This window comes from Lissotriton vulgaris, chromosome 1_1, assembly GCF_964263255.1.
Source record: "Lissotriton vulgaris chromosome 1_1, aLisVul1.2, whole genome shotgun sequence".
Lineage (NCBI taxonomy): Eukaryota > Metazoa > Chordata > Amphibia > Caudata > Salamandridae > Lissotriton > Lissotriton vulgaris.
In genome coordinates, this window is record NC_141685.1 from 777185645 (window position 1) to 777209085 (window position 23441).

At 41.8% G+C, this 23441-nt stretch overlaps 1 protein-coding gene across 2 annotated transcripts in view; it reads left to right on the top strand.

The window, feature by feature from the left end:
- Window positions 1–10291, top strand: part of ODR4 (odr-4 GPCR localization factor homolog) — a 238097-nt gene extending 227806 nt beyond the window's left edge. Inside the window, exons 14-15 of one of the 2 annotated variants that reach the window (XM_086956110.1) lie at window positions 5820–9979; window positions 10022–10291. In XM_086956110.1, the coding sequence (XP_086812236.1) occupies window positions 5820–5887 (68 nt within the window). In that variant the 3' untranslated portion in view covers window positions 5888–9979; window positions 10022–10291. Of the gene's footprint in view, window positions 1–5819 lie in introns of both variants that reach the window. The other variant, XM_086956106.1, reaches the window with a different exon arrangement.
- Window positions 10292–23441: the final 13150 nt, after the last annotated feature.

Sequence of the window (23441 nt, forward strand, 5' to 3'; positions counted from 1 at the left end):
TCCAGGACTGGTTTGAACTGGACTATGCACAGGAACACCAAATGTGCCCCTCATGCAAACTTTCTGGTGCAGGCAAGCGCACACACTCAGCCCTAATACACTAAATCCTGTTTGGGAGGTGGTCACACCTCCCTGTGACAGGATGCCTATTGCTCCATCTACCTCTGCTCGAGCTTGGCTCAGCAGCAGGAGGGCAAAAGTGTGTCTCTGGTCGGCAGCAACCATTTTGTGCTGTATGAGTCAAGAAGGCCGGTACCGGGAAAACGAAGAGCCTAATAGAGGGCTCTTCCAGTGCTCCGGATCATACCTCCCACACGTTTACAGTGTGGGGGTATGATTCCAACATGTTTGATACCCAACATGATAGGATTCGTTGCAGCAGTTTTCCACAAGGTCGTCACTTGAGTACGTGATGCCTCTCTATATAGTATATGGCTGCTTCACTGACAACCCGGGAGAATGGACTCCGTAGGCTGCAGGGGTGTCCTGTTCATGCAGGGTCACCCTCTCACTTAGAACCAAGCACCCTGCCTTCAGGATTGTAAAGGCCTGCTATAGGGGTGTCTTATAGGTTTTAAGTGCAGTGAACCTCAGATATAGTACACCTATATCTTAAGTAAGTGATGCAAGCACCAAGTTACACAGGCTGCAATTTCAGGCCTGTAGTTCCAATTTGAATGGTCTCCCATGGGTGGCATAATACATGCTTTAGCCCATGGGGAACCTCTGGGGTACCTATGCCCTGGGTATGTGGGTACCATATACTGGTGACTGACAAGGGTACCCAGTATCCAATCTGGGATGTACCTAAGTATTGAACGTACCAATTTAGGGAGAACGCAGATAGACCGGGGTCCTGATTAGCAATATCCCAGTCAGCCTAGTCAAAAATAGCATCACATCCAGCAAAAAGTGGGGGTAACCATAAGAAGCAGATTCTACTTTCCTACATCCTGATTGACGAACTTCACCTTCAGACAATGTTAGCTGCTTTATCACTTTTGAGCGTACTTATTCTAAGTGTAGTTGAGTCTGATAAAGTATTTGCTTCACTCAGTATGTACCACCCTGATAAATATTTGAACAGTATAGAGTGACTTATTAATGTGGTTAGCTTGTCAGTATTTTTTTAAAGTATTTACATCTGTTCACACATCTTCTGGGTGTGTGTGTGTGATTGCGTTCACACGTGCATGTGTATAGTTTTCGTTAGTACGGGATAGAAGTTTAATTGAAACCACTCTATTCAGATTTGGTCACACTTTGAAACACCAGTTTCACATAATTGATTAATTTTGTCTTGATTATCTTTTCTGCTGCAGTGAAGTATGTTTTCTGCAATGAGTGCTCTAAAATGTAATGATTCACTTCCTCAGCGGGCAAAATATTGAGCTGAAATGCAAGTTTGTTAAACTCATGGACCACTTTCTAAAGTTTTGTAAGGCATATAGAACCATATACACGAAATTTCCATTTTGCATTTCCTAAACAGCGAATCACAAGAAATCACTATTTAGGGAATGCAAAATGGAATGTACAAAAACAGACATTTCCTACAGAGTAGGAATCACTAGTAGGAGGTCGCAAATTAGGAAATGCAAAACCAAGGGTGCCCCTTGATGCACCCCAAAAAATTGTGGTGCACATGTTAAGTGCACAAATGACCTAGGGGTATGTGCACTCTACATGGCACTTTAACAAATGCATATTTGTGCATTTTTTTAAATTGCACATGGTTAGCATCGATTTCAAGTCAATGGTAATAGCCTTTCCATTTAGGAAATGATTTGTTCAGGTGTTTAGCAAATAGGAAATCCCTATGTGAGATTTCGTATTCTACTGGGTGGAAATCTGCCTTTGTACATATGGAAAGGCAATTTAGCATTTCTTAACTGACCGAAACTTCGATTTGGTCCGTTAAAAAATGCTAAATCCTTTCGTACATAAAGCCCTGAATCTCTATCCTCCAATCAAATCATGTGACTTACAAAATTTAAATCCTGGTAATCAATTGGTTTTATCCCATCCTTTCTTAGACTTAGTGAAAAATATTGGTAGTTATTTTAATGAACAGCTTTACAATTTTACCTAATATTATGCAGTCAGTTTTTCAAAACTAATTTTTATAAATGTATGTTTTTTAATGGTTTTTATCAACCATGCAGAATAAAGTTGTTGTTGTAAGTGCACATTGTATTTTATGTAATACGCTGTTACAGACTGGTTCTTGGAAATTCAGATATGGTCATCCATAGTAATTCAAGGTTGTTGTAAAGTTCAGCCTTTCTAAACCTTTCATAAGAACAGACACTGTCTCCTACTTACTAGGTTAGGGTTATTACCTAGAGCCATGCAAGGTAAAATTGATGAGCTGGGGAGATAAACAAGATATTTTCTCTCTGTAATGTCTTCTTTTTTTCTATGAGGCTTTTTAAAGAGGATGTCATGCTAATTGCAATCGCATAGATAGCTTCAGGTCAGCCTTTCAGTGTACTTGGGCTGATTTGCTCTCTCCTGTTTACTGATCAACAGCAATAGCCTAGCACATATTGTGCTATAGTACTCCTTACATGCCCAAACTCATCCTGGCCGTTGAGGTACAGAGATACCCAACGGCAACAGGTTATCTGCCAACTCGATCCAGCAGACTGGACTGGACTGCAACATTAGGCTGCAGAATTTTGGCAATCACATTGAACAAAAAAAAGTTATATTTGCAGCTTTCTACAAAAGGTAACACTATTGGAATGAGGTAAACATGGGCTGGAAGTAGCTTCTATAGTCTGGGAGCCTCCTATGACGTTTGCTTTAAATGGAAGAAAACAGAAGGAACTTTTGGCAGATTTAGAGTCTGGTGAATGGCAGATATCTGTGAAAAACCTGAGGATGTCTTGCCCACTCTATTTAGAGTGTATTGATGTCTAATTACTGTAAAAAGGGGGCATTTGACTTCTGCTGCTTTTTGGCAGAAGCCCTGCATCTGTTCGGCTCTAAATCATGCTCTCTATCATGGAGGGCTTCCACTTGAGATACAGCAAATCCTCAATCATCTTGAGAGAACCACTATCCCAGGGTATCCTCTGTTCATGACACTTTCAAATACGTTAGAGGGTCCAATTCCTGTGGAAAAAAACAGACATCCACTCCGACTATCAAACGTTCAACTCTTGTACAAATTTACAAGATGGGGACATGCTTGAACTTTTGAGACCACTGGGTATCACAGGACCAGGGAGAAGATCCTGGGGGTGTTGATCTTAATACATTGTGTCTGCCTCATCAGAATCTGACCTAACTACTTCAGGGTTGTTTCACTTTTCCCCATGTTGGAGGTTAGATATGGCATCCTCCATTACTGAACACATCAAAGTGATGTGATGTGTGATATTTTTTATCTTCATCCAAATTCTTTAGAGTTTAAAAAGTGATGTTTCTGCCAACTGTTGGTCACTGTACAGTATCTTTGGCAGGCAAAATAGCATCAGAAAGGACCGATTCAAGGTGAGGCATAAGTGCATGAATACCTTTATCCACGTTTAAATTGTGTTGTATAGTATTGCGTTGTGATTACATGTACATAACAATTACTAGCCCTGATGAGGCATTGAAGTGCTTTATGGTGAGTAGTACACTACTCTGGTACCCAAGCTTTGTGTTTAATATAGCGGTTCTTGGTTAGTGAGTTTGCTTCTATGCTCTTACATGCATTGGTCATTTTCGTTTGTGGTGGGTTCAGTGGGTCTTAGTTGCCATATCTAGCAGGGTGGGGATATGTTACTTCATTCACATGATAATTGGAGTGAATAAATAAGGTGGAGGTCATTGTTAGCAGGAAGTTGGATATGTTAGTTAGTGCGAATGATAGTTGAGGTGAATAAATAGGGTAGAGGAAGCTTAGAAGATTGAAAGATTGCAAGCAAGGAATCATCAGTTTTTTAGAAGCAAGGGCTTTTATTCTGTGGGTCGGGACGGGCAGTTAACACAGGTGCATAGAAAAGCACACCAGAGGACATGCAGCTTTGTATAAGAGTTAAATAAGGACATGCAGTTTGGAACAGGGTTTGAATAAGGGAAGCAAGGCGTGCAGAATATTGTATATGTTAGACAGTCATAAATCAAGTACTTTTTGTTTGGTGTGGGGATTATGCAATACAACAGGAGGGCGTTTGTTGGATGCCATGCAATCTTGGGCAGGTGTTAGTGAAAAAAAGATAAGCATTTGTGTGTTTGAAAGTTCTTGCATTCTACATTTGATTATTCAGGGACTGGGGGAAGAGGGCGATAGTCCGTTAGGAATAATTTATGGAGCTCTTGCATAAGATATTGACGGGTTGGCCAGAGATTCTGATTGTGGGCATAGCATAGTTTATTTTTATTGTGTGTTCCATTTTGCAGAAGAGGCTGTGTAAGGGGATCCATGAAGATCATATTGAGAATAGCTATCTTTTATCCATTCTTCAAAGATCCACCTGGTTGTGAGTGGGTCTAATCTTTACTGGGAGGACGTTCCATGCCTGTACGAAGAAATCAGTCCTGTAGACTGCTTACCTTTTGTAAGGTGGAACGATTAACTATGGTGCTAGTCTGAAATCAAAGTCTTATTTTGGATGTATCTGTTGATGTTCATCCTGGTGACTGTAAGATCTTTGTGGTGTATTGCCTTCTGCGTGATACCGAATATTTAAAGTAAAGAACTTCTTCCAATCATTAAACAGTGAAGAGCATGGAGTAGCAGATGTGTGTGTATGGTCTGGATATAGAAGTAAGCTTTGCAGTTGAGTTCTGAATTCTCTGGAGCCATCACATGGTTGAGAAAGGAATCCTATGATACAGACCATTTGTGTAATCCTGCTTATTGAATCATAGAATGTGAATTTCCATTCGAAAATGGATTTTCAATATGAGCAAATCTACTTGTAGGGGTGGGTTTTGAACGTCCAAAGGCGGGGACACTCTTCCAGCTTTAAACACTCACAGACCTAACTTTGTGTGCATTCCTTCACTTTTGCAGGGTACTTTTCCATCCTGTAGACAGTTTGAGTTTCACTTAGGTCAAGGGGCGCATTAAATTAGTGGAACTGGAGGGATAGAGGTCAGGGCATTCTCTATGAGGACAAATACATGTTTGTGGAGAAAATAGATATTTTATAGTCCAAATGCACTTCACTGTGTCATTTTATACACGTACATTTCCATATGCACAATTATTTACTCTTGTAAGGACTCCTAGTAATCTGAAACAGTTGCCAGTTCACAGGGTTTACTCCTGGAACCCTTTGAGAATAACAAAAAAGTTGGACGTTTACTCAAAAGCTGTGTGTAAAGCTTTGTGAGTAAATATCCGGCGGAATTTGTGCTTGAGGCCAAAATAGTTTACTCCTCTTTTACGATCCAAGTAATTCACTGCCCCAATCCAGGAACAGAGAAGCAAGTAGGCCTTGTCCTGTTGGCTCCTAGTGTTCAACAGTTGTGCTTCCATGACACATATACCTTTTCAGGTTTCAGAGCTACTGTGTGTTTGTGCAACCTTTGCAGAAGGACCAGTGATACTGACACGCTTCCAAAGCAAGCAGATCTACTCCCGTGGTGCTTTCCCCACAGGGAAGGATTACATGATCTGTTTCTTTTAACGATTAATGGAGTGTGTAGCTTTTTGAGAAGTGTTTTAGACAGCTGTGTAGTTTTCGTTTGTGATGTGAAGCTAATTAGAAAGCTTACATCTCACCGAGGAGATTTAAGGTTGCATGTATGTCATTCCTGAGTGATCACTTGTACGCCTTTCCTTGGCTGACGTCTCTCTCTCTTTTGTTCTTTTTCAGGTGTGGTTCTAGCAGCTGCATGTGCCCTTCTAGCTACTGCCATCTCTCTGCATTACTACATCAACTAGACTTCCAGGCCAAGGAGGGGGTTGGTAATCACCATGGCATGACTGACCAGTTTTTACATGCCCATACATCCGATTGCCGCAGTAGCAGCTTTCTGAGACTCGAGCACTAGCAACCAGAGTGGGTGGCACAAAATATTTGCTAGGTGTGTCATGGTGAAGCAACCGGCTGCTGTCGTTTAAGAACTGACGGAAACTCTTGGTGACTGTGCGCCAGGCATTTGCTCCTCCCATGAAGGCATATTTTACCTTGTTGAATGGAATGGTGCTCTCTCCGCCACTCCAGCAGCCTTCAGAAACAAGAACTCGAAGTGAAACTACCTGGTTTCAAAATTCTGAACAGTACTCTTGCACCAGAAGAGAGAGCATGTCTATGCTCCATTTCCTAAAGATTATTTTAAGACTGCAAGTGATAAAGTTCTCCCTGGGGACATTGGTGGCAGATGATCGTACACCCTAGAGTTTTAGGATATCGTCCGCCAGCCAGATATCTATATGGTCACAGCATGCCTGTCTGAGGGTTCTGGAGAATCATAATACTGAGACATTGACTGCTGCTAAACAGGTCTGGACGGTGCTGGTGACCCATTCTCACAATAAACAGTGCATCTCCATAAGTATTTTTCTAATGTAATGGCAAATTAAGAGTATGGAAAAGGTGGTGGCAAAATAGCATTAAACTGCTTTAAATAAAAATCTGAATATAATTTAACCATTCTTACCCACCTAATACAGTGCTTGAGGCTCCATCTTGCTGCAGAGTTGCAGGTAGTGTCTGGCTTTCACCGAGTCGTTTCCTTCAGACTCCCAGTTGGGGAGACTCTTTTCAATTTCCTTTGAATATCCCGAGTGAAATTTTCCAATGAGCTAAACTCTCCATGAACAAGCAGAAACAATCAGAGCATCCATTTTCTAGTGCGTTGTTCAGTCCGTTGTAGACACCACATATCACTCACTCCGCCACCCACCAAGGACATGAGTGGCAATGACCAAAGTTGACCACTTTTCATATATTCTGTAGGCCAATACGGTGTGCTTTGTATCATTGCCTTTGGAGGTAATAAAGTGGTTCCTCAACCACACTAACAGTGCATGGTATTTTATTCTAGAAGCACTGGGGAATGGATGTATGCCCTTAAACAGCAAGTCAGAAAGAGGCCAGTCTGTCTTCTGATTACTCATCAGAGATTGGTTGACATATTGACTCGGCAACAAAACTGAAAGCAATTCCACTTCCTGTCTGTCTCTTAATTTAATCGAACAATTATAATAACAGTAAACATTTATTAGCATTGTAGGAAGTTAGCATACCTTTTCGATATGCAGCGGACATGAATACATAGGTGTTGATTGTTAAGGGCATGAAGTCCACCCAATCTGGCATACTAGCTTAACCTACTGTAGCTGTTTCCTTACCCTATAATCACTCCCCATTGTCTGCCCTAAGCTGTTTTAATTATTGTGACTAGGTTTGTCTGACCCGTTTTCATGATCCTTGATTCAATATGGTGCCACGTGTAGACAAATTGACATTACAGACCCCATGAAAGGAACTTCATTCCGCGCTTATCCTCTAAACCGCATCCGATTTACTGCTGAAGGCTAGGGCATGGGAAAGTAATGCAAACTACAGAAAGGAAACAGGGCTCTTTAATGACTGGTTTGCTTCATGACCACTAAGACCAGGCTAGCAAGGACGTGTAGTGTAAATGGGACGAAAAGCAAGCCAGGTGCTGCAACTGCTGACCTTTTCTTCTTCCAAATTGCCCTGTGGTATTTACCACCATTTCTTGGACAAACATAGATGCGCTGCAAACAAATGGTAAAAACTGAACATTCACACAGGTCAGTACTGTAAAGCGTGCAGTAGTGAATACACAGGAGCCATTACTGCAGTATGTGAGATGATTACTGCCATCTCGAAGACAGGATAACTGGAGATTGTTCTATAGTCATATCACTCTCTTTCAGCAAATTGACTTTGCAACTCATGCATCATGATAAGTAACTATTTTAACAGTCCTGGACAAAGGCCCGTTTTGCAAATATGGTGCCAATGTTATATTTTTAGAAGATTCTTTTGACAATAGCTTGCTCTGTTATTTAAAGTCTACCCTTTCTTCAGGATATAGTGTTTTATCCTCTGCATCAATGGTAGATGTGGTCTGGAAACATAAGACCCTATTAGAGTTGGGCGGATGCAGGACATCTTCCAAAAGTGCTGAATACCCTGTTTGTTTTACTATACAAAAATTGATAGTGGAACTCTAAATACGATTCCCGGGACATCTACCACTTTTTTTGTGGATAACTCGCTCCACCAAACTCCAATAAGGCCCTTAATGATTTGCCATTGAGCCAAGAGACTGGGTGTCAGGGCCAACCTCTCCATCGATTCACCTACTTAAGCTCATCTTCCGCAGAAAGCTCAAAACATTCCTCTTTCCCAATGATTAACCAGTCTCGTTTGACTTCGGAGTTGATGGCTCTTCTGACAGCGCGGGGACACACGGAAGTGTAACCATGTGCTCTACAAATTCAGAAATAAATACATAAATAAATAAGCTCAAAGTCCTTTTTCCAGGTTTAGAAAAATACATATAGTGTTGCACCAATAGCGAATAACAATGCAAAAAAGTCCAAATCAAAATGTAGACTGTTCTATAGCTTCTTTATTTTGCTTTCACGATAGTCATATAAATCCAAACATTACAGCCAAAAGCAAAACCAACGCGTTTCGTTCACCACTGTGAACTTCTTTAGGGCAGTAATACAACAGAAACAAAACATTCATAAATAACAATGCAATGTGTAAAGTATCAAAGTGAAAAGATACACAAACTAAAACAAAACAAAATTTCACTTCCAAAAGAAAATTATAAATGCAGTACCACCAACATTAATAAACAAAACACTTTTTAAACTTTTATCTTCACATTAAAACCAATATCCACATGCATCAAAGAGTAAGACACAAGCATGATACCCATTATGATGTCCCATATGGCACAGGTTGCAGGTGTATCAAGCACATTATACAATACATTCTGTAGATTATAAACCCTAGACGAATATATCTCACATCTACAAGAGAGAGAAATGTGAGGATTCACAAATCAAGGAATATATATTCAACAATCCAACAGTTTATACAGAGAAGTAAGACACCGGATCTAGGAAAATAATTCCCACAACATATAACAGTTTAGAGGGCCAATATTTACACAAATGCTACTGTCATGCAGAGATGACGTATCTCATAAAGTGAAGGTAGTCAGACATTAGATAATCATTAAAGGAACCCATGCTGGAAACCCATGTGTCCATCCTACATTCTTGAAACCCATATTTCCATCCTACATTCTTATATAAAGTAAACTCGGACCAAATTGTGAGATCAGAAAATAAATTTTAAAAAAACCTCATGATGCTCCCCCAGAGGACCCCTACTAAGCCCTTATTGCAAGATCTAGGGTGCCACTCATTTAGAGATTTAGCAAGGCTTCGCCCCCTCTTGTTGTTGGCCCGCTTGTGCCGGACACCAGAACTATCAAAGTATGCAGAGGGGTTAAGCAAAATAATGTCTATGGATGGGTGGCAAAAAATTAAATGGTTAAAGGACCTAAAAACACTATTGTATGATCTTGATCCTAAAGAGGCATGGATAAACAGAACCGCCCCACCAAAAGCAGAACTTAAGAAGGCGTACTGGTCCTGGGTCAGCAATAAGGGTTTTCTTGATCCCAAAATAGGTAGGCTGACAGAGGAGTTCATGCAACACAAGCATTTTACTCGTTACAAACCATACCTAGATGTCATGCAAAAACCTTATGACAGGGCTCTGTTTTTTGAGTTTAGGGTAGGTTCACTCCTCACACGAGAGCTGACTGCACAATGGAAGGCTACCTGCCAAACACCATCTTCTTGCCCGAATTGTGAGGCTAATTTTGAGTCAATTGCGCATGTCTTGTTCGTCTGTCCAGCCTACGGAGCACCAAGGGAATGTTGGCTCAAACCCCTTTGCAGAGAGTTGGGCACTCGTAGCCACTCTGTGGCGCTGCGTATTTTAAGATCTGACGCACGAGCCCTTTATGCGTGTGGTTTGGCCAAATTCCTGAGATGGGCATGGAATATTAGGTCAAGAACCCTGAATGCTAATCCCTAAGTGTTTTTGGTGCTATGTGTTTCCCGCTCTCTACAAATTGCACTTTTTTCTATTTGTAATTCTGAAAAAGTTGTTTTTACTGTTTATTATAAGGTATTGGATGAATTTTGTTAATTAGATGATCGGGGTATAACCAATATTTGCTAAAATTTATTCTGTTTTTAATAGTATAGCTTTGTTTTTACCTCTGTTTTACAGCTTTTAAGATGTGCTATTTTATCGAAATAAAGCTATCATGATGATATAAAGTATATAATAATTATTAATACATACCATTCACATTATGTACAGCCAACATGCCTCAAAACAATTCCTGTGAATATTTGTTCCACCATTAATGGATTTCAATTAATGTGCAGGATCCCAGTTATATTTTAAACCCTGGGTCCTTTATATTTCAGGCCAGGCTGCCCCATGATTGACACCTCATTAAATAATTTATACCCACATAAATAAACTGAAAAAAACCTTTTAATAATACCAAAAAAGATACATAAGATGAGGAAAAAGATCAAGAAGTACTTCTTGCTTACACTCCTCCCTAATCTTTTTCCTCTTCTTATGTATCTTTTTGACATTAATATAAGTTTTTTCCCCCAGTTTATTCGCTGTTGGTGCACCGCTTTATGTGTTTTTATAAATTGTGGCCATATTGCGCACCCTTGAGCAGCGGGTTTTGATAGTGAGTGCATTCCATCTTCTCGCAATTACCAATTTTCGCATAAGGTGGAGGTGCTGTTCTCTGGGGCTTGCTGCTCAATTTGTGCAATTGTGTCCTTTGTTCCAGGTGTTTGATAGCAAGTACTGGTAATAATACCCACAGACTTTCACCCCTCACTATGTGCCAATTAGAATCAGGGGTGCAAACTACAGTTATTGATCTCACAACTGAAAATCAAACAGCATACAACTTGAGCCAAGTCCCTCTGTACAAGGACCTAGGCAATGGAGCACATTCGTTCACATTTGGGAGCACAGTGATATGACCTCTACCAAAAACTACTGACAGACAAGCTACTCTAGCAGTCTTCTGAAGTGTTACTCAAAATAATGTAGAGCATCAGTAGAGGCAGCCGTAAGGGTGTCGTCTCCACTGTTTGTACCCAGAATCAAACTGTGTTATTCAGTTTCCTTCTCAACACCCCAAATTGTAAGCCAGACATTGTCTCAAACTACTTTATTTCACCTTCACCCATCTCAGCTACTTCTCGTTTGTTTAGCCAAAACAACCGCAAGATGAAAAAGATTTTCTTTTCATACCGTTAGCCATTATTTGTTGGCTTGATAGTGCAAAGGTTCCCTCGAGTAGGCACAAGGTAACACGTTTGATCTTCTATAGAGTACAGAGAAAAATTTATTAAGAAACTTCTCGGTTAGGTTGTGTGATTCTAGACATATCATGGTATCTTCTTTACTGTGTTATCTTTCTGTGCCTCTGTTTCCTTGTCATGTTGATTTATAGCACAGAATGCCAATGCTTTTGTGACTGGAGAGCTTGTTATCTGCAAGGTTTGATATATTTTTTCCTTGTTGGACGAGACACCTTCTTTACTTTACACCCAGCAATTAGCTCTTCAGAATTTTGTGGCTCACAGACGTTTTATAGCAATCTGACATCATCACCTGTTTCCCAGAAATATGAACAATATTGAGTTATGTCTGATCAATATGTGTTGCAATGTATCTGACTTTAAATAGATAATTCACCTTACAAATAAAGGATCCACAAGTTTTACAATGTTCCCAAAGAGGTGCTATCAAAACATCTTCATCCACAGAGCCTCATATACATCACTGTTGGCTCCATAAAGGCCATATCAGTACCAATAACATCCATTCCTATTAAGGGATGTATTTTTTTCTTAGTGTCAAAACATCGCCGTGTCGATTTATGAGCCATGTACTTAATAAAAGAATAAGGTGTAATTATTGGACCCTGTGATCAATAATTGTGGTCCTTGGGGTTTGAACCTGACACTTTAGCCTGCTAATCTTAACACGTGCACTGTAAAGCTATTTGAAGGTATGAACCTTGTTATATGGTTTGAAGCCCAGAGGAAAAATCAAAGACGATTTGTTCCACACATTCTAAAGACAGTGGCTCCCATCTTTCTATGAAAAGAAGCAGAAGTAAGATCCAATCATTCTTTTCTTCTAAACTTCTCTTTGGATCGTAGAGGGTCCATCAAAGTACATTCTCACATGGGACTCCTGAGGCCGTCTTCTTCTTTGGGCTGTGACCAATCTTAAAGTGAAATTACTACATTTTCATTCTTCTAACTCCAACCAGGCTTAGTCCTCCAGGGATGCCATGTTGAACGTATCTGGCTGCGATTAGCGTTGGCCTCTGCCCCTCCAGCACTGGATGATGAGTCAAAGACAAGAAAGCTTTAAATATTTCGTGTACATCTATAGCACAGCATTTCGTGGTGTTTTTCTACCCTAACCTATTTGATGATAGGGATGACTACTTGGAGACATGCTTCTTCTTTCCAACTAGCTATTCTAATAGGAGGTTGTATGCGGGTCCAAATATTGCTATCAGATTGGATTGTCCATGTAGCTCTCTTTACACGCCACATATTCTGCTCCATCGTTTTAAGCTCTTCCTCTAATGTGATGATAAATACACTGAAGAAATGCTGGAAGTGAATCTGCCTTCTCTTGAAGATGAACCTCATAACCTGACCTCCTGGATCAGCCCACCAATATTCTGACTCATTGTTCCCTTTTTAGGAGGATCTCAGAGAACATTTCATGTTCATTCGGAAGAAGCCTTCTTCTACCTCAGCTATGAGTAAACAGGTGATTTGGAAGAACTATCCAACGCCTAGAGCCCCAAGAATCGGAAAGGTATATCTTTTTCAAGAAAAGCTTGCAGTCTAAGAAACTCTGGAGAGGAATATTTTTGTCTCCGGTTGTTCTGCCCTGAGTTCTATAAGTGCCTCTTGCTTTTCATGGAACCTGTTTCACTGGCTGATTCCCACTGGTCTCTCTGTACATGTGAGGGGCTGTGTGATCAGATCTTAAACAATGATCTAGTACCTTTTGCGACCATTCATAACACTTTTTTTTAATAAAATAGGTTTTATTGTGCATTTCAAACATAACGCATCATATACTATGCATTAGTAGTAAGTGATCAGTCGCACATGGCGAGCGTGGAACTAGGTTTACAGATAACATTACTAATAACATGCAACTGCATAGAGGAAATTAGTCAGTTGTTTACAATTGGAATTTGAACAACAGTTAACATTCCTTTAACCCATCCTCATGCCTGAAGAGTCTGTTTGATTGTTTGTGTCTGCTAGAGCATGCTTCAGTCAGTCCTTTGAGTGGTCTTCATACACATTGGTGTTATTACCAGTGGGGATGGAAATAGTAATTGCTTCAGATATTATATGGCTGAATAAGGAAAACGGTAGTCTGCATCTAAAGTGTTGTAACCCATGGCTAGCGGATTACTCTTGATACCAATCATGTGCACCACATCATTCACAACATTGTTGACACCTCATGATCCATGAAGCCAAATCGTGTCCCCTATCTGCTTTGATTGGGAAACTCACCTTATCTAGCAATGTCCAGGTATACTTTATCTGTTTGTTGTTTTTTGACATGCGCCAATTGGAAGCAAAACATGTGAATGCTTGAGTAAGATTAGGCAGACCCTGCTACTTCTCTGGATCTTTCATCCCCTATACAAATGTGATTTGCAGAATGTTCCATTAATGATGTTTAGTTGAGTTGGGCAGTTTGGATTCTTCTGCCAACAACCTGTGTACATTAATTTATACTGCTCTGTAAATTATTCCTTCAGCTTACTTATCCAGTCTCCTGTGGGTGTATTGTGCTGCCTTATCTTGTGTTTAATTACCATTTGCAGAACAGCACTTTCAGGGGCTATGAGAGTTCTCCCTCCGCAGTGCATAAGATTTTTTATCACTTTACTTTTTCCTCATCATATTTTCTAAACCCTGCCGTGAGTAAAGGAACCTCAGAGAGATGCCAGGAATCCCACTCAAAAACCTATTTTCCTCCAAAACCAAAATCTCTTTAGGAAACAGATGTTGACATATCACTCCCTTGCGGAGGGAAGAGAGTGAGAATTCCTGAACGAAGTGAGAGAGATTACATCAGACATCGAGTCTTGCAGTTTCAGTTTGAAAAGCCCCTTCTTTACTTAGTGTCCCCCCTAAAATTCCACATCTATCTCCTTCCATTCATCTTAGAGGTAGTAGAGAGAAATAGAAGTCCTTAATTTCAAGGGTCAGTGAAACATGTGCCATCCGTGGAACAAGGAAAGAGGTGCTCTCTCCAGTACTTCATGGTCCCAAAGAAGTGCATCTTTATTTGCTCTGTTCTGGACTCAAGGTTATTCAACAGACATCTGTTAACTCACAAACTCAGAATCCTCATCCTGGCAAAGTTCCTCTAGGACCTTGAATTGCAGTATTTAATGAATGGTCACTACTTTCAAACTCCTTTTATGCTTTGCCACCACTATTTTCTGTGATCTTGGCTTGAGGGAGAGCAGTTTATTTCACTGTCCTCTTTAGTCTCCCCTTTTCTTCATCATTGTTTACCATGGAGTGGTGTTTACATCAGTGACAGAAGGACATATACATCTTCCCCCCAATTGGATGGCAGGCTCATCAAGTCAGGCATGTCTAATAATATGGCATTCCATCTTCAAATGACTGGTGCCCTTCTTCACAAACTAGGTAGTGCTCATAATTTTTTCCAGTCCCACAGCAGCAACGGAATGCTTTTCTGCCTCATGAAATAGTTCCCAGGAATCTTCAGGTGGTGGCCTTTTTCTTACATGGTGCTTCCTTTGTGATCCTACACCATGTTAGGCATGAGGTGCCTTCATTTCTGCCTTTGCTGTGATGGTGCAATCTTTCATATGTAGTTTTTCTGCGATAACTCTCCCCTTGTTGCCTGTGGTATCCACCTCGTGGATGTTCATCAGTGGCCTCTGTGACTCAGTAGAGAAGAAGAATGACATTGCCCGTATAGAGCTGTGGGCAAAAGTACGCCACATTCATTGCAGATACTCGGGGGCAAAAAATGTGCATTTCACTACATAAACAAGGCAGGGGCAGTTGTCTTCTTTTGCCTTTGCTGTGAGGTGATACCCCTGTGGGTTTGTTACATCTCTGCCTCTACCATTTCATTTAGTTGGAAGGAAAATTCACATTCGGATGTGTAAAAAAGATTTGGGGACTCATGAATGGGAGTTTTACCAGGAGGTTGTGTTCTGATATTTGCCCCTTTGAAATACTTCTTTCAAGGACCTTTTACCAAAAAGGATAATATAAAGTGGAACATCTTTTGTTCTGGAGAGCTCTTCCTGCCTAAGGAATCCAGAAACTTCAGGATTTATTGATCAAAGGTGTCCCAGATAGTCCTCGGCAAACTGACATAAAGTGGTACTCTGACCGCTTGTGCTCTGCCCTTGCCCCCATTTTCTCCCTGTCTTCTAACCTGAGGTAAGCTATTGTATCACAAAAAGTTGCAAGAGTTGTTTACTTGCACCTGCTTTAGAACTTTGAAGTTGAAAAGGGCACACTAGTGAACTGTTCATTGATGGATTATGTTGTAGATTTAGATTTTGCTGTGAGGTTCCCTTTCTCGAAATCTGACTATCCATGCCAGTGAAACATGTTCTCTACTTGGCATGACTTGCCTAAAGGACAATTTCAGGTTAGATTTCTAGATTTTGCCTTAGTCCTTGGCTAAAGTGACGAACTCACTTCATGGACACTTTCTACAGTCCTGACCTTTTCATCTATAAATCATTAATATATGATGTGGTTTTCTGATTAATTTAAAGGAAGCAAAACAAGTCTTCAACATCAAGAATGTATCAGGCTATAAATCAAATGCCCTAGACTAGAAACAATGACTTCAATGACCTTCAGGGAGATGGTCAACCTGCAGAAGTGTTTCACCGTAGACACTGTGTACTTGCAAGTTGTACTTGCCATCCTTTTCACCTTTTCAGATGTCTCCAAAGTGGGACTGCCTATTTGAAGTGTCTGTTGTGCTACTTTTCTTGAAAGGTCCTAAGCAAGTTTCCTCTACACTTTATTTGATTCTAGTGATGTGACTTTTTATAGTGCTCCATTCAAGATCATACATTTAGGATTACTGGGGTGGCTTACTTTGAGAACTCTTTTTTATACAATGACCCAACATGGGGGAACTGCAGGCTCTTTACACAGAAGACCTTTTTATTTAATTCTTGTCTGATAAGATTGTCTCGATGGTGAAAGCTGGATTTGAATTCCATTTGTCTAAGAAGCTTTCATTGCTCACCCCTTTCCTCCTTCTCATCCTTCTGAGTCAGAGGACGGTATGCACTAGCTTCTATATTTCTCAGGCTAAAGAGTATAGACCAGATCCCTAGCTGTGTCAAAACCATCTTCATATGAACTGTCCTCTGCATTCCTTCTTGCAAACACTGACTAATTACGCTGCCTTACACAGGCTCCTCCGCATGGACCAACTACCACATCATATCCTCCTTCCCATTGAAATTGTTTGAATCCAAGGCTTATGGACGACTTTCACACTTTATTGAAAGTAACAATTTGTTCAAATTAGCGCAATCAGGTGATTGTTCTTTGCAGGGAACAGAATCTGCTCTTCTTACCATCACAGTTAATTCTATCGGAAGATGAAAAGCTACTTTTGCCTTGCTGCTTGAGGTTCCTACTTCTTACTTAATGCTCTTTCTGGTGGATACTCGGACTAAAGATTCATCACCTTGTGAATCTCCCCAGGTGGCAGACCGAATAAGAAAACTCTTGCACAGCTCTGGCATGCTGAAAGTTGGTGCTTTCACCCTCCAATGAGACTCCATCATGACTCTTAACCACATTGCTGCGGCGCATAATTTTGCGCTGTGCGGCTTTTTTCAAAAAGCCGCGTTAGATGACGAGCTCAGCTCGTCATCCGCACAAGACCACCGTGGCTGATGACGAGCTGAGCTCGTCATCAGCAGCGAAGGGGTTAAAATGAGAACACGGAAATGCTTTTAAGTCGCCACCCTGTGTCCTGAAAGCAGATTAATTATAAGACTCCATCCATAAGAACGCAGAGTGGAGCTGAGAGAATTGATATTTCTATGGCAGTTTGCGGGTGCTATCATGGGACCTTATTAATAATCTAACGACTACTCCCCAGAAAGGGGGAGGTGAGTGGGCGGTGAGGAACCTGGGGGTAGTTAATGCATCCAGCAAAAGAGCTTTAACAAAGGTAAGTAACTTAATCTTCTGATGAATGCTTCTAACCGCAGATTCCTCACTTGTGAACTTGTACTAAGGCAATGTCTCTCTCACAGGGTCGGTGTTAGCACTAGACTTTACATCTAGAAGTCTTGCAGGACTATGCAGGCAAGCCAACCTTCTCTTAGTGCTTTTTAATGTATGTAGGAGTCACTGGAAAAATTAAGGACAAATACTGAAGTGGCTGCCTCACAGATATCGATGTCCAAAACCAGAATGTGAAAGCAACCTTTATGGCCAGGGCATAACAACATTTGATCCAGAGGACAATGCATCAGGACAAGGCCTGGTTCTGGACTGCCTATCCGTTCTTAACTCCAGTGAACCAAGGCAGCTGGTCACCCATCTAGTGTTTCTTAGTTCTGTCACTATAGAAACTATGGGCATGCTGTAGATCCAAACAATGTAGCCGTCTTCCTCTTTAGATGGATGTTGCAGCGTTAATAATGTAGGAAGTATGACATATTGCCTTATGAAGGATGACACCACTTTCGGGAGGAAGGATGCATGTGTCCTAAACAACAGTTTGTCAGGTAAAAGGTGGTATACGGAAACTAAACCGAGAAGGCCTGCAGCTTGCTACCACTAAACACAAAAAGCGTTGGCAATAAGAAACACATTCTTGAATGGAGCACAGATCACACAAGTTAGAACCAATTTGAGGTTCCACTGTGGCATATTGAAGTAGGCGAACGAAATGTGTATGAAAGTGTTTTAGAATAAGCACCACAATGAGTGCTTTGAATAATTATTCATTTATATATTGCTAAAGCGTATTGTTACCCTGAAGGTTGACCTGGCACTGAGGGATCATGTGCTCTGAATACTGCCAAGTAGGTTTACTGAATCAATGATATGACCAACAAGGTTATAAGTTGATGTTGGAACAAGACTTAATCAGGAATATAATAAAATAAGAGGGGCAGGGCATTCCAGTGTTTAGAGTCAAAGAAAGAGCTCTCTTCTGTACTACACCAGGAGATACGAAAACGCTAACATAAGAAGGTGAGCTGACCACACAGCGGTCTGTAATACAGAGGTTTGTGTAGGGCCTACTGTCAAATTAAGTGAATTTATAAGAGGGTACATTTAGTGATGGGTAGCCAATGTAAATTATCCAAATGTTTGGAGATCAAGGACCTGTTGGGGAGGTTTCAGACCAGACAGGTTGTCGAGTTTTGGACCAATTGTAGATGTTTAAGAAGAAAAACCGGCAATCTATTCGAGATAAATATGAGTGAAAGACCAAGTGATCTGTTGGTGAAGGTTAGTTAGGTGAAATGAGAGAACTGTATTAAGTAGTTTAATAATAAATAACCGGACCAATGCAGTGTTATTGATGTGATTCTCAAAAAGGAAGAAAAGAATCAAACACAATTATTTGGTTGCAGACTAAAGTGACACTTGGGTGTTGGGCCCAAATCTGAAGGCCACTATGCTGGCCTCTAGATATTTGAGAAAGTTGTTGAAGAGAAGGACTTCGTTTTTTTTTATCCATTTAGCTTCAGTGAATTAGAACTCATTTTAGTATTGTGTAGTTCTATTCTGGGTCCCATGTGAAACTGTGACGTCTAAAATCTGGAATGGAATGTTAGTGAAGCAAGGGAGCTGTGGCAGTTGCAGGCTATCCATCTTGGTGTTGAGACTGGTATATTCTTGGCTGAATAAAGACACTACAGACCTCAAACAGTGACTTGAACATATCCAGGCAGTGGATTTGCCCGAACACTGTGATACACACTGCCAGATACTTCCAAGACCCTTCCATGGCTGAAGAAAGAGAAAGAGTCGTTGTTGGCATCTGCGTCACCTTATGAAATATAGATGGTTGCCAACTGCCTTTTTCAAGGTGGTGAAAAACCTTGGATGGTGTATGGTTCGCTGCCCCTCAATGGAAGCAATCAGTATTTGCAAACTTCCTTTGAGTGGAGGGCCACATCCTACAATGCACACTTAGGGGGTCATTAGGATGGAGGATTTTCCGCATCCTCCGGGCCGGCGGAAGCCACCGCCGGCCCGGAGGATGCGGAAAATCCTCTGCGGACCCACCAGGACCCACCGCCACATTAGGATGGCTGGTGGGTCATGGTTTAGGTCCGCAGCTTTTCTGCCGCGGCTGGCTTACAACCGCAGCGGAAAAGCACTAAAATGGTGAAGGTGTCTCTTAGACACCGTCAGTCAGATTAGGATGTGCTTGGGAACATGCTTTTCCGCGGCGGCTTTTCCGCCGTGGAAAAGCATGTGTAACTGCACTGCAGGGGCCCATTGCGGGCCCCCTAGGTGTAGTGGGGGGTGCACATGGGGGGTACCTATGGTACTCAAAAAACAAACAGTGTGGAGGGTCAGAGGGATAGTTTACCGACCTGTCTACTCACTCCCCGGGATACAAATACACAACAACAAAAGAGTAGCCCAAGTCTCAAACAATTGGTGTGTGTTACTGAATAGTGAACCGGCAACAAATGAATGTGCATGCAGGTGGTGCCAGATACCGTTGACTCCCCGAGGTATTGAATAAAACCCATCAGACCGCCCATTTGGCGGAAATTCATCATATAGGGCTTGGTACATATTCAAACCTCTACCTGGCCATGTTAGTGCCAGGGTGACACAGAATCTCTATGTATGATATTCCTCACAGTAATAAAGTTAGTGAAGTGCAGTGCTCAAATAATAATAGTGAGTAAAATTGACTACTAAGCCTTAAGAAAATTTCAAGGTAAAGGACGGAGTGTCAAAACTTAAAAACACGCCATGTAGTTACAGATGGATACTACTCTGTGGCGCTAAGCAAGGTGGTCGACATGTTTCAGCCTACGGGGGAACTACCCCGGCTTTCTTCAGGACCTTTTCATATAACCCGCTACTGCAACAAACAACTTTTTGTCTCACGATAGGAAGAAGCCTTATCTCCCATCCTCCAGTGAACGTTGGAATATAAAGTTCCTGGTAGCTATGTGACTCTTTATAAGCGCAATTTCCACTATTCCTCACAACTACACATAATTGTTTGTTGCAGTAGCGGGTTATATGAAAAGGTCCTGAAGAAAGCCGGGGTAGTTCCCCCGTAGGCTGAAACATGTCGACCACCTTGCTTAGCGCCACAGAGTAGTATCCATCTGTAACTACATGGCGTGTTTTTAAGTTTTGACACTCCGTCCTTTACCTTGAAATTTTCTTAAGGCTTAGTAGTCAATTTTACTCACTATTATTATTTGAGCACTGCACTTCACTAACTTTATTACTGTGAGGAATATCATACATAGAGATTCTGTGTCACCCTGGCACTAACATGGCCAGGTAGAGGTTTGAATATGTACCAAGCCCTATATGATGAATTTCCGCCAAATGGGCGGTCTGATGGGTTTTATTCAATACCTCGGGTAGTCAACGGTATCTGGCACCACCTGCATGCACATTCATTTGTTGCCGGTTCACTATTCAGTAACACACACCAATTGTTTGAGACTTGGGCTACTCTTTTGTTGTTGGGTACCTATGGTACCCCCCTGCATTTGCGTGCACAATGCAGCAGGCACCGCGCGGTGCCTGCCGCTTTGTGCACGCAAATGCTGTGCATGCATTTTTAACATTGCTGCGGGTGCAGCTTGAAGCTCCACCCGCCGCAATGTTAAAATAGAGGATGTGACCGCCACCCAGGCGGTCACATCCTAATCTGCACAGAGGGAACGCCGCAGCCCATGCGGACGTTCCCTCATGCTCTGGGGTCGCGGACGGACTCAAGTCCGTCCACGATCGTAATGACCCCCTTACTTTTTAAGCTCCAAGAATGTCTTCCATGTGGACTATGTGCCTGGCATCAACAACGTCACAGCAGCTTTTTGGTTGTGTCGTCCTTTGGAGGCTGTGAAACTCGAAGCTGGGGCAGAGGAGTGTCATTTGCAAATGCGGATAATCTTTGCTGGGGCAGGAATGCCTTCAGTGTAGGGGCGGCTTCTCCACGTGGGCTTCTGAGCATCGCCCCACTGCTTTCTCACAGTGCGAGAAGCAGAAACGTAAAATGGTATAAATACCATCTTACGTTTCTCTTTGTCGAACTGCAAGATAGCAGAAGGGTATGCCTGGTTGGAGGTGGGCGGGTCAGGGAGGAGTGGCTAGCCCAATATTATGGGTGCTGACTGTTATGTCGGCCCAGGGCCGACCTAACCACTCATATGCACTCCCGTTTTCTCCATGGAGGCTGCATGCAGCCTGCATGGAGAAAACAGCCTCCCCATGCAGGAGAAAACAGCCTCCCCATAGATACCTGTGTGGACGGCGTCCTAGTCAATCACATTGCTGCCATTGCAGTGTTGTGATTGGCTTAGGGGAGGAGAGGGAGTCTGCCTGCTTCTGCTTCCTGTGGGCAGAGAGAGAGCAGGAGATGTGACTCTGTAGTCCGGGACCGGAGTCAAAAGTACGTTTTTTTGTAAATGTTTTATTTTATTAAATGAAAACCATGCAACACCCTGCCCCCCACCCGCGAGTCATGTCGACCGCGACTGGGTAACTGTGTTAAGACCAATCTCAAAAAAGAGAATCCTCTACACCAGTTGAAAATGGAATTTGGACTCAGTGATAGAAAACCCTTAGGTGGATACACAGTTGTCTGTAAGCAGGTAGAGACTAGGGGCCAGATGTAGGAAGGCAAATACCGGTCGGTAACGGCCAATTTCGGGCGTTACCGACCAGTATTTGGAGTTTGGGATGTAGGGGCATGTCAAGATACAGATTTGGTAATTTTACCGAATCGGTAAGTTTACCGATTCGGTAAAATACCGATTCGGTAAAACTACCGAATCTGTATCTTGACATGTAGGTAGCACTGTAATCAGTGCTACAGGGGTTTAAGAATTCGTTATTTACCACCAACTAGAAGTTGGTGGTAAATAATGAAAACCCTTTAAAAAGCATTTTTTTGCTTTGAAAACAGTGCCATGTTGCAGACATACATGCCCTAAGGGCATGTATGTCTGCAACATGTGCACCCATGCACAATTGAGGGGTGCAACAGGGTGTCAAAGTGACACCCCGCCACCCTTCTATGTTTCCCCCAATTACTGAATCGGTATTTACCGATTCGGTAATTGACATTCATTCCAATGGGCCTCCAGGTCCATAGGAATGAATGGCAATTAACGAATCGGTAAATACCAATTTGGTAATTACCGAATCATACCGATTCGGTAATTAAATCAGTAAAATTACCTACATCCCCATTTGCCAGTTCTTAAATACCAAATCGGTATGATTCGGTGTTTAAGAATCGGTAATCTGGGATTACCTACCTAGGACCCTCCACCAGCAGCCATTTTTTAACCCCTTCCCTGCTGGCCCGATTCCGCCCCGTGCGGTAAACAAACGAACAGGGGCGGGTCATGACGAACCCCAGCCGTCATCAGCACACGAGCACCGTAGTGCATGACGGCTGGGGTTCGTCACCAGCATGGAAGGGGTTAAATAGCATTTGCTGCTATGTTGTGATGATATAACATTGACAGTGCATTTATATGCTCGACATACCATTTTATCTTGTTGTTTGTCCCAGTCACACTTTTCGGTTACCAAATATTGTCAAGCTCTATGATGATTTGACCAAATATGTTATATTTTCATAAGCAATATTGTATCTGCTATGTGGCAGGGTTTTATTTAAATATACATTTTATGTCATTGCTCAGAGGTACGTGCTTCCAATTCTTAGAATACCAGTCCATTTTTGCATCTCAATGATATAATAGATGGAAAACCGCATCAGCCTAACAATACAAACTAAAACCAAAGTCGGCTGTGGTGCATATACTGCTGGGAAACAAGAAGTGCATAGTGTCAATTAAACAATGTAATGTTATGTTTCCAGTAGGAGATAACTAATTCTGGTAGTACCATACCATCCTTCATTAGTAACATTCATTTACTGGGGATCCAATTAGTGGGCTCACCGCTCATGTCTACCATTTTTTCAAAAACTAAGAGGTTTGTTTTACCAATGGAATCCATAATAATACTTGCTGATTGCAGTAAATGGTCCTGGACTCTATGCAACACCTGGGACCAATGTTCACCAAGTTCCTAGGGGCTCCACAGCAGGTTG